At 39.5% G+C, this 12,970-nt stretch overlaps 1 protein-coding gene across 1 annotated transcript in view; it reads right to left on the bottom strand.

Annotated features, from left to right (window-relative positions):
• LOC115883998 (ATP-binding cassette sub-family F member 2) overlaps positions 1-12,970 on the bottom strand; it is a 34,060-nt gene that overhangs the window by 7,067 nt on the left and 14,023 nt on the right. Inside the window, exons 8-9 of the mRNA XM_030902426.1 lie at positions 11,359-11,485; positions 11,111-11,302 (exon numbers count right to left, since the gene is read on the bottom strand). Coding sequence (XP_030758286.1) covers positions 11,111-11,302; positions 11,359-11,485 — 319 coding nt within the window. The remainder of the gene's footprint in view (positions 1-11,110; positions 11,303-11,358; positions 11,486-12,970) is intronic.

The raw sequence follows: 12,970 nt of genomic DNA on the forward strand, positions 1-12,970 counted from the left end.
TCGCCATTTTGAAAACTGTGTTACTGTGTTAATCTTCGAATAGGTTTACTTTATTTTCCAACTCTTATATCTAGGCATGGACTGGGCCCATAACCTGTTGAGCAGTGTGTATATTCTTTATTAATAAACTGAACATACAATATACAATGTTGTTTCTTAACTTCTAACAAACTAATTAACTCTAAGAACTGCTAAGAACAAAAAACGAAGCCTTCAAGCAACAAGCAACGCACTTCACTTCTTGACAACTACAGACTACAGACTTAACTTATCTCCATATTAACCTTAGACTATCAAAATAACTAGACACAGCGATACTAGAATCTTTTGATTGTCTTTCTTAACAATGTGGGAGTTTATTGACATGAGAAATTTGAATTTGATGTCAATATGACTGCTGTTTGTATGGAGCGCCACCTATATGTGTTTTAAGTGTTTTGAAGAGTAATAACTTTTCGTCCGTACCTGTATAAAACTACTGAGTGAAAAAATATACATTCACGAGTTTTTTTACGTAAATAAGATCTCTTGGTAAAAATCGCTACGAGTAATGGTTCTCCAGATATTTAGAATCGAAATTATTAATACCTCTCGTCATTGACATTAATTAAACATGATGACTAAATAGTTATTAAACTGAAATCATAAATTTGAAATGTGTTTGTGCCAAAAGTTCAACAGAAACTTTTTTATCATCATTTTTTCAAAGAAAAATTTATGATTAATTTATAAATATAAAAAACTATCTACTCGGCATTGTTTATTTTTTGTCAATAATGACATGTATTGACTTTTTCTAAATATCTTGAGAACGGTTGATCATAGCCATTTTTACCTAGAGATATTTTTTGCGTAAAAAGTCACGGAAATGTATATTTTTTTACCCAGTAGTTTTATACAGGTACGGACGAAAAGTTATTACTTTTAATAAAGGTTAAAACACATGTAGGTGGTGCCCCCTACAATTTAAATCATTAGATATGTTTCTAAGCATTTGTAATGGAATTATAAGGATATTGTTAGGGTGTCCATATTTTTTATAACGAGAAAACGTCAGTAATCGCGATAATTTAAAAACTCAACTTTTTAACACATAACACGTTATAACTCAATAACCGCTTTAGATATTGACTTTTTTTATTTTGAAGTTCAGATCTTTTACAAAATGTTTAAGAGAAATGTATGCGAAAAAATCGATAGGCTTGTTTTTTTCCATGCAAAAATTAAAAAAAAACGTCCATTTACTTTTAGTGCATAGCAATTTTCAGCAATCATGTAACTTTTTTATTTGTAAAGATTTTCCGGCGTAAAGATTTGCCGGCGAAGAAAATATAATAGAAATATTAAGAAAGTTTTTGAAAAAAACCACAATCAATTATATCTCATGGATTTCAAGATATCGATTTTTGAATTCAGAGTTAATATATAAATATAAATAAGGCGACCACTGTCGAACACTAACTCAATTCCACTTATTTTGACCAAAAGTGCAAGTGTTTCTAACTTGCACTTAAAAATTTACAAGATATAGGGAAAATTAAGAACCCTTCCCGGACACAAACGGTACATTGTGAGACAGGAAATTGTAGAGAGAAACAAGCCCTATAACATAGGATACAACATTTTAATGAACAGTGCTTTCCACAAAGTCAATAAAATGAAAAATATACGAAATAATATACATGTACTGATTTCTTTCGAAAACCGACAACTATGAAATTATGAACTCTTCCAGGACACAAACGGTACATTGTGAGACAGGAAATTGTAGAGAGAAAGAGGCCCTATAACACAGGATACAACATTTTAATGAACAGTGCTTTGCATAAAATCAATAAAATAAAAAATATACGAAATAATATATATTGTTGCGAGCCGGTGTGGACTCGACCTAACCTCACAATATGGCCCGCTCTCGGATGACCTTAACATCGCATAGACACCGCAATGATTCATTCGTTCGAGAAGAATCGAGACCCACTAGAATGGACTAGTACATACGAGAACATTCGAAAACCTTCTCTATGCGCCTAACGATCTATGGACTATTCTAGATTTCTTTTGCTGTAGGTATAAAAGCCGGCGGCAGTGGCCTAGAGAGGGCAGTTATAAATATACAGTTGACGCGCTAAAATTCAAAATAAATTCTTAGTTATAAATCGTTTGTAAATAGTTCTATAAGTCGTTTATCGTTATTAGTTTTGTTAATTAGTGTTAAATAAATAGTGTTTAAATAAATTGTGACTTTCTATCCACACGGAACCGACGAAAAACGTAACAATTGGTGTCAAGTGTGGCGTGTGTGATAGACTAGAAGAATAAAAAGACTGACCATGGCTCTGAAAAAATTGTTGAAAGACTTGAAAGTGTCCGAACTGAAATGCATATTGGAAGAGAGAGAGAGTGCGAGACAGATGGAAAGAAAAGCATTTTGCAAGCTAGACTGAGAGACGTTTTGGTGGAAGAAGGTGAGGATCCTGACACATTTTACTTCGAGCTGGAAGGTGACCTTGACTCGTCATTGAAAAATTTACAAGACAATTTAAACGACAATTTGAATAGTAAAATAATTGACTTGGAAGTTAATTTAGAAGATAAAATCAGTGATAAAATCACAGAGAATTCTCAAAAATTAGAAGACAGTTTGAAAGATAAAATTATGGAAAATTCCCAGGATTTAATTAATATTTTAGAGGATAAAATCATAGAAAATTCTAAAGATCTACAAGCCAGTTTCAATGACAAAATACTTAATTTAGAAGAAAGTTTAAACAATAAGATTATAGAGAATTCTACGGAACTACAAGACAAAATAACGGAGATTGAGGAAGATGTAAATAGAAAAATCGAAATTTTAAAACAAGAAATAGAAAAGGCCAATTCACCAAAATGTCAAGAAACATCGGAGGCACCGAAACTAGTCGAAAATAAGTATATCTCAAAGTCAGTTATTAAGCCTCCACAGTTTGACGGAAAAACCGCTTGGGCCAATTATTTTTGACAGTTTGAGGCCGCTGCGAGAGCGAACGGATGGACAATCGCTGAAAAGGCTACCGCTTTGACTGTCGACTGCGAGGAGATGCGACTGATATCCTGCAGACACTGTCACCATCGGAACAGGGAGATTATCAGCAATTGGTACGACATTTAGAAATGAGGTACGGCCAAGCTCATTTGGAACATGTCTATCATTCACAGCTAAAAAATCGCATTCAAAAGTCAAATGAGTCTCTGCAGGAGTTTGAAGCCGACGTAGCCCGCCTGGTTCGCCTTGCGTATCCTGCTACGCCCGAGAATGTTATGGAGCGGTTGGCAGTACAGACATTCTCCGATGGCTTACGTGACAGGGAGACAAGGCAAGCGCTTCTTCTAGCCCACCCAACGCGCTTGGTGGATGCTTTAGCACGTGCCCTAGAATTTGAGGCCGCGAAACAGTTCTCGGTCTCTAGTGAGAGTACGGGCGGTCAACCAATGTTCCGACAAATCCGTGGAAAGCATTGTACGGAAAGTCATGGAGGAGTACATGGGCAAGAAAGGACCGACTTGTTGCTGGAATTGCGGCCAGGCAGGACACGTAAGAAGTCACTGTCAAGAAAAAGACGTGGACTCGGTTTCGCCAAGTGTCGAATCAAAGGGACACATATGGAGCAGTACCCAACAGGTTCCAACGAAAACTGTTCAAGTCGCATCGCTACAACACAAGTTCAACAGCATTTTTGTGGCTAGTTTCGTGGATGGAGAGTTACGGACCATGCTGTTGGATACGGGTGCGACCAAAACGATCATCAGGCCGGATATCCTTAAAACATCAAAAAGGATTAAAACAACACAATGGCGACTACGTACAGCTACAGGAAGCTGCGCTCTCATCCATGGAGAGGTAGATCTTAATTTTGTTATCGGAAGCACCTGTTTTAATCATCGAGTGTTAGTAGCAGACATCGAAGATGAACTTATTCTCGGAATGGACATCGTGACCACTAGAGGTTTTGAACTAAACCTCAAACAAGAAATTTTGAAAATAAATGAAGAAGAAGTGGTTCTACATCGAAAATGTGAGGAGACGCTTCGCGTGGTAGTAGCAGAAGATGTTTCGATCCCTGAGCGCTGTGAGATATTTTTGGATGGTCGCCTGGAAGGTAAAACGAATAATGGGAGTATTATTCTGTTGGAGCCAAGGAACCATGACAGCGAAATAGGACGAGGGGTCGCTGTTGGAAAACCCCTGCTACGAGCGAAGAAGTCTGTACCGGTAAGAGTAATGAACACGAATTATCATTCTGTATCCTTGAAGAAGGGAACCCTGTTAGGGTACTGTTGTTCGGCCTCCTCAGTCATTCGAAGCGTGGAAGCCTCCAAAGTTTCGATTTCAAAAATTCCGGACAAAATGGTTAAGGAGTTAGTAAACGTTAAGGGATTATTTCCCGAAGATAGTAGAAAATTGAGAAACCTGATAATCAAGTATCAAGATGTGTTTGATAAAGGAGAAGCAGGACATAGAGGTCGTACCAATTTAGTACAACATAAAATTGACACCGGAGATGCACGACCAATCAAACAAAATCCGAGTAGACTGCCGCTCGCCAAACGTGAAGAAGCTGACAAAATCCTTCGAGAAATGAAAGAAGAGGGTGTCATCGAACCATCTAACAGCCCGTGGACATCGCCGGTAGTACTAGTAAAGAAGAAAGACGGTACCACCAGGTTCTGTGTTGATTATCGGCAACTTAATAATGTTACCAAGAAGGATAGCTATCCCCTGCCGAGGATAGACGATACTCTAGACAGGCTGGCGGGGTCAACGATATTCTCTACGTTAGATCTGAAGAGTGGATATTGGCAAGTCGACATGGCGCCGAAAGACAGAGAGAAGACAGCGTTCTCGGTGGGCTCCGGACTGTGGCAATTTACCGTCATGCCTTTTGGATTGTGCAACGCGCCAGCTACCTTTGAGAGACTAATGGAGTCTGTGTTAAAGGGACTATCCTGGACTACCTGTTTAGTGTACCTGGATGACATCATAGTGGTTGGGAAACCCTTTGACCATCATCTGAAGAATTTGGAAGAAGTTTTCAAGCGACTAGGGAGCTCTGGTTTGAAACTTAGCCCCAAGAAATGTCATCTGTGTCAAGAAAAGGTAAACTACTTGGGCCATGTAGTCTCCTCCCAAGGAGTTGCGGTAGATCCACAGGAGACCAAGACAGTGGAAGAGTGGCCGATACCTAAAGATAAACATGAACTACGAAGCTTTTTGGGACTATGCACATACTATCGACGCTATGTACAGGGTTTCGCCACCATCGCAAAACCATTGACCAGACTTACCGAAGGCGAGAGGCGTTTCTCTTGGGACTCAGATTCTGACGAGGCATTCCGAAATTTGAAGAAGGCCCTGACTAGTGCGCCCATACTTAGCTACCCTCTTGGCAACGGAAACTTTATATTGGATACCGACGCTAGCAATGTTGCATTAGGCGCTGTTCTGTCTCAGATCCAGGATGGTCAAGAAAAGTCATTGGTTATTTTAGTAAGACCTTGTCAAAACCGGAAAGGAACTACTGTGTAACCAGACGAGAATTACTAGCAGTAGTTAAAGCAGTGGAACACTTCTACAAGTATCTCTATGGAAGAAAGTTCTTGTTAAGAACAGACCATGCTGCTTTGAAATGGCTGTTGCAGTTTAAGAATCCTGAAGGGCAGGTAGCTAGATGGATTGAACGATTACAAGAATTTGACTTCGACACAGAACATCGAGCTGGGGCAATCCATCGAAATGCCGACGCACTTTCCAGAAGACCTTGCGCTAAGGACTGTAAGCATTGTTCCCGAGTAGAAGAGAAAAGAAGTGAAACTCCTAAGAACAACTGTGGTTAATGATAGTTGGCAACCCGAAGATCTTGCAAATGACCAAACCAGTGACCCAGAATTAGGTTTAGTAATTAACTGGAAAAACACAGGCCAAAGACCAACGTGGGAAGAAGTTTGCAGATATTCGCCGAACGTAAAGTCGTACTGGGCCCAGTGGAATTCCTTGGTAATAGATAACGGACTACTTCGCCGTGTGATCGAGAGACCGGAGGGACAAGAAGAGAGAAGACAGATCGTCATTCCAAAGAAGAGGGTCCAAGAAGTCTTGGAGGAAGTTCACAATGGAACCAGCGGAGACATCTTGGTGTTACCAAGACACTTGGCAAGCTGCGTGAACGGTTCTACTGGGTGAACTGCAAAGAAGATGTGAGGGCCTGGTGTAAGAAATGTGACATTTGCGCAGCCATTAATGGGCCACAAAAGCGTGGTAAAGCCCCTATGCGCCAGTACAATGTTGGTAGTCCCTTCGAACGAATAGCGATCGACGTGGCTGGTCCTTTCCCGGAGACGAACGATGGCAACAAATACATTGTGGTAGTAATGGATTACTTCAGCAAATGGGTCGAGGCCTACGCGTTGCCAAATCAAGAAGCGTCCACGATTGCTGATGCCCTTGTTAAAGAATGGATCTGCAGGTTTGGTGTTCCCATGGAGCTTCATTCAGATCAGGGAAGAAACTTTGAGTCCAATCTGTTCCAAGGCGTCTGTGAAGTCCTGAACATCCGCAAGACCAGGACGACTGCTCTACATCCACAATCCGATGGGATGGTTGAACGCATGAACAGAACTATCAACCGTTATCTGGCCAAAGTAGTCTCTGACCACCAAAGAGACTGGGACAAATTTCTTCACCTGTTCCTGTTGGCCTACCGTTCATCCGTCCAAGAATCTACAGGGCAAACTCCAGCCAGCATCGTTATGGGACGGGAAGTGCGCCTACCCTGTGATCTGAAATTTGGTTGCCGACCGGGAGAAGAAGTCGCCGGAGAAGATTATGTCCACACACTACGTCAAAGGATGGACGACATTCATCAGAGAGTCCGCCTAAATATTCAAAGTGCTAGTGACCGAATGAAGGAACACTACGACATTCAAGCTGAGCATGGAGGATACCAACCAGGGAAGTTGGTGTGGCTATATAACCCGCAGAGACGTCGTGGGTTATCTCCGAAGCTACAATCCTCGTGGGAAGGGCCATACGAAGTCATGGATAGAATTAATGACGTCGTATACCGTATCAGAAAATTGCCAAAAGGAAAACCGAGGGTAGTCCATTTCAACCGTTTGAGCCCCTACCAAGGCGAAATAGAAGATCGTGCTGGGACCGTGAGAACCTGCAGCTTTGATCCCCCTGATTCGGAGATGTCCTTTGACGATTTCATGGCCCGATACAACAGCAGTGAGAAGGCTCGCTATGGTGTAACCAAAGAAGATCAACGAGACCTCTTTTCCGTGCCTCCTGATTATTCGCTCGCTCATTGTGTGGCTCGAGATTTGCGGATGTCCAGAGGAATCGCTGCGACGTTCAATGAGAAGTTTGGGCGTGTCGGAGAACTACGCCGACAGGATCCAGAGGTTGGAAGCGTCTTGAGGCTAACCGACAATGCACATGGTCAAGCAAGGCACATCTTCTACCTGGTCACCAAGGAATGGTCCCCGAGTAAGCCGACTTATCTCAATCTATGGAAGACCCTGATTGAACTGAGAGAAGCCCTGCTAAACAACAACATTGCACGATTAGCCATTCCGAAGCTGGCGTGTGGACTCGATGGTTTGAGTTGGCGTACAATCCGGAACATGATTGAAGTCTTGTTCAGATTTACGGGAATCGAGATCCTCGTTTGCTGCTACAACCCAAAGCTGAGATCGGGAGAGAAAACTGTAGACTGCTATTTCTACCAGACTTCGCAATGTACCAGGGGCCAGCTTTGCAAATACCTTCATTCACCGTATACATCTCGGGACGAGCATGTGCCTAAGGGTACGAACATAGTGGAGGCAGGTTTCTGCTTTCCGGCAGCCAGCGCCGTCTCTGGGGACCTATTCTTGACCACTCGCATCTTCAAATATCGCTCGCATCTCCTAAAAAGCCATATAACAATACACAGATGCGTAACTTTGCGTATATGCATCACATGTATTGTATATGGCTATTTCGGAGATGCGAGAAGGATTCGGAAGTAGATAATTAAGAGGAAATTTACCTGATTAACTAACCTAACCTAACCAAACTATATTCAAACGCCGCGCCCGCCTCGCCGGGGTCGCACATAGGTGTATTTGGTCTATAAACCTGGCCAAAAGTGATATTTTTTTATTTTCATTTTTTATCTTAACTGAATACAAATCTATAAATACTAAATGTAAGCACGTTTATTAGTTATTAGCTTTTTTAAGTCGTAAGTTGACTATCAAATAAATAATATATTTCAGTTAAAAGTATGAATTATCTTGAGTGTATTCTGAATATTTCTAAGATTATAAAAATAGTGGAATTGTTTGTAGTGCTTTTTTTGCAAATTGTTCATAATAACTGTCATGATGGATACAGAGCCAGCTTTGTTTGTTGGCTCTGTTCTGTTTTATGCCATATTTTTATTTTGAAACGTTTCCTTCTATTCTATTTTTTTATAATGTTTTATATTTAAAAAATCAGTGGCATTTTTATAAGGTGTAAGACTATTCGGCAATATTCCGCATGGAAATTAGTATCCGTTCAATGCTTAAAGTCTCCAGCATTGGAATATGCACAAAAATCTTGCCAATATTTGCCACTGCCAAAAAAAACATTGATTTAAATAGATTCTTAAAGGAAATAGTCTTTACCCTATTAACACCCATCCTCGCTCAAATATCGTCTATAATATACAAATTACTTTCTTGTTCTAGCATCCTCATCCAATTGCTTGGTTTTGCACAGAATGGCCCTATTTGATCGGTGGAAAGGGTTTCAGAGTAGAGGAAAAAATATTGTGTAGGAAAAACAAAATGGGGTTCCATATTAGCAACCTCTCCTCTAATTAATAATTAATATTACTAGCAAAAAAGCAAAAAAATCATAAAACATAATTTTGGCCAACTTTTAGTTCTTAATACCCCCTGTGCGCCGTCGGCGCGTGCAAAAGCAGAAATAAATAAATTTTCGTTCCGGTAAAAGCGAGAACGCCGATGAACGCTGGTTGACGGTGCCTGCCTGCTTTCACTGTGAACTAGCCGATTTGATAACACGCTTTAATTTTTCAAGGTTATAAGCGCGAGGCGGCGCGGCGCGGCGCTACTATGTAACCATATACAGGGTGTCCCAGAAATAAGTGCAAGTATTTTAACTTAACTGGTAGTATAGTTCAACCCCAGAAACACGCCTATGAGGTTTTTCTAAATAATTTTTTTGAAAATTCGGGATTTTTGAAAATATTTTTGGAATTTTTTGCAATTTTTTAGTTTTTATTAAAAAATAATTTCTTGATAATATGGCAACATAGGTAGTAGATTAAATTTACAAGAAAGAAAATCCAGAAAAGATCCAGTGGTTCTCAAACAAATCTCGAAGTATTGGAAAGAATGTGTGGACCAAGAACTATCGACTACAATAAAACAACTGAAAGCAGCATATTTTGGTCATATTTTTCGAAATAACAAATATAGTTTCCTACAGCTGATCGTTGAGGGAAAGATTGAAGGACGACGAGGCATCGGGCGTAAACGGTTTTCTTAGTTGCGGAATTTGCGCCAGTGGTTTAATATAGGAGAGGTGCAATTATCCGTTTGGCTCAAGACAGGAAGGAATTCCAATTGATGGTCGCCAACCTCCGATGAGGAGAAGGCACATGAAGAAGAAGGTTCTCAAAATTTTAGCAGAAAATATTTTTTTTTTGGAAATTTTCAAAGTAAAATAACTCCGTTATTTTGGACTTATTTGAAAAACGATAAAGAGAAAATATGTTTCTTTTATCGAGATCTACCAGCCTTTAAAATACTTGCACTTATTTCTGGGATACCCTGTTTATAACAATACACGTGATGCGTATACGCAAAGTTGCGAACGATGTCAAGAATAGGTGCCCAGATTGGCGCTGACTACCAGTAAGCGGCAAACCTGCTTGCACTGTGTTCGCACACTAAGAAGGGGGCGGTGTTGCGAGCCGGTGTGGACTCGACCTAACCTCACAATATGGCCCGCTCTCGGATGACCTTAACATCGCATAGACACCGCAATGATTCATTCGTTCGAGAAGAATCGAGACCCACTAGAATGGACTAGTACATACGAGAACATTCGAAAACCTTCTCTATGCGCCTAACGATCTATGGACTATTCTAGATTTCTTTGCTGTAGGTATAAAGCCGGCGGCAGTGGCCTAGAGAGGGCAGTTATAAATATACAGTTGACGCGCTAAAATTCAAAATAAATTCTTAGTTATAAATCGTTTGTAAATAGTTCTATAAGTCGTTTATCGTTATTAGTTTTGTTAATTAGTGTTAAATAAATAGTGTTTAAATAAATTGTGACTTTCTATCCACACGGAACCGACGAAAAACGTAACAATATGTACACTGATTTCTTTCGAAAATCGACAACTATGAAATTATGAACCCTTCCCCGACACAAATGGTACATTGTGAGACAGGAAATTGTAGAGAGAAACAAGTCCTATAACATAGGATACAATATTTTAATGAACAGGGAAAATTACAACGACTCGTTAATAAATATACAAATAAAGTATCACGACACGTAATTAAATCGTAAAGCTAAACGCATGATATACACCCTTCTCCAGAATTTTCAGTACTAATTAGGTCGACCGCGACGAATCTGCTGTATCCCCTTCCACGTCTCTTAACAATGTGCACATATTTGCTGTCCTCCATTCGCGAAGTTCGAGTTCCGGGCTTTACGCCTACTCGAGAACGAGGTCTACTCGAGAACGGTTCTGAAAGGAGCGGTGCGCGATAGCCTGGTGCCTCCATATGGCGCGGAACAGTTCTGAAACTTTATGACTCAATTAAATGGAGTGAGAGTATCTTGTTCTTGAACAGTTCAGAGCTGCTCAACTGCGTGAAAGGAGGACAGCAATTCTCGGTTTATTTCATACGTTTGGCAACGTTTTTACTGTTTTCTCTTTGTTCAGTAGATTATAAACGCATTGTACTCTTCTTACATATGGAAATCTCGACCCAAAACTAACCTTTGCCAGCCCTTTGAACAAAGACTTAATGTAGTCAACAAAAACAGCCATACCTGTTGTCTTCCCGTTAGCCCATATCGACCAATGATTTTTCTCATCTCCTCTTTTTCCTTGACATCTGGGAAGCACTTCATCATATATTCCAAAGGAGACAAGTCCAAGTCCAATAATTCGTGCAAATGTTGGTGATACCTAGCGATCCTTAAATGAGAATTTTTCCTAATCATGCCTTCTGTGGGATGAAGCTTCGAAAAAAATGTTAGTTAAGGTTTGAAATTTAAAATGTGACAGATATGCTTACATCTCCATAAAGTAATTTAAGCAACGTACTTTTGCCCGCACCGTTGGGGCCTACTAAAGCCAGCCTAGTATCTAAGTCAATTCCAAATTCTAGATTTTTATAAATATATGGTGTGCTGTCATTGTACCTGCAAAATTAGAGTTTAAACACAGGGTGTAAATGAATAAGTGTGAAAAAATTGAGGAAATGGTGTGAACGAAAATTGAGGTCTTATTTAAAAGTAAGTTGTTCTATACAGACTGGACCACTGTAGTAGTAACATAGAAGAACTCGGACGAATTAGCGTATACCGGTCCGCCGGATAAAAAGCAGGCGAAAAAATGCGATAAAATAAAAATAGGTAGATATGTGATAAAAATGTTTCAGAATTTGTATTTATTCGTGTTTTAATAGCCAAAACGAATACATAGATTCTTGCGATAGCTCTCGTGTAAAATTTATTTTTTAAGTAAAATAATGGATGTTTACGAAGTTCGTGAGAAAATTCAAATTGTAAAATGGTATTTCCAAAATAGGTCTTATCGGGATATACAAACAATTTTTCCACAAACTTTTGTAAACAGGCCAATTCCATCTTTACCTACTAATAATAATTTTGAAACACATGTGTGCGTGTCCCCACAAAAACACAAAAAGCCTGATGTGTTGATTAATGAAGAACGGGAGTTAAAGCAAGTGTTCATTTGTGCTACCGCGGATCAAAATCCCACGTTTTCAAGTAATCAAATTGCTGAGTAACAGATTCTTCACCTAGCACGGTTACAAGTGTCCTTAAAAAGAATGGATACAGATCGTATAAAGCGCGCAAAACTCAAGAAATTTTCCATAAAGACCAATTTCCAATGGAAACCAAGACCAATAGAAAAACCAAATTTAGATGAAAACTTTATTCGGAGTATAGTTTTCACCGACGAATCAAGTTTTCCTTTATTAAGTCGTCATAACCCTACACAAGTACGATATTGGTCTCGGGAAAATTTGCACGGATATTTTGAGGTACGCACGCAATATCCTCAAAAGCTAAATGTTTGGGGTGGTTTTGTAGGGGAGCATATGATTGGTCCATTTTTTATAAAGGGCAATTTAACTGTTGCAAAGTATTTGGACTTGTTACAGCAGCAGATTGTCCCTAGAATTCGTGAGTTATTGGGAGAAAGATTCTACGATATCTGGTTTCAACAAGATGGTTGCCCCCCACAATGCCCCTATTTTTCAAGAATATTTGAACAATACTTTTCCCAACCGTTTAATTAGTGGATATGGAACTATTTTGTGTCCCGCTAGATCACCAGATCTTTCTCCCAATGATTTCTTTTTGTGGGGTTATGGAAAATCCAAAGTGTATGGTCATAATAGGGCTAATAATCTGGACGAGCTTCAAGTAAAAATACGAGACGCTTTCCAAACTATTAGCCCTAATATATTAGTCAATGTCAGACGGGGATTTTACGACCACCTAGGCTTCTGTCTAGCACAAGAAGGTGGTCTTTTTGAACACTTGTTATAACTTTTTTTATTTAGATTAATATTTTAGTTTTTTTTATTTTATTGATGTATTTTTTAATTTTGGAAATCAGTTTTGGGTTTAAAGAAGTTATTTATTTTAAGTTTT

Source organism: Sitophilus oryzae, unplaced genomic scaffold (genome assembly GCF_002938485.1).
Source record: "Sitophilus oryzae breed Bouriz unplaced genomic scaffold, Soryzae_2.0 scaffold_2008_pilon_pilon, whole genome shotgun sequence".
Classification (NCBI taxonomy): Eukaryota; Metazoa; Arthropoda; class Insecta; order Coleoptera; family Curculionidae; genus Sitophilus; species Sitophilus oryzae.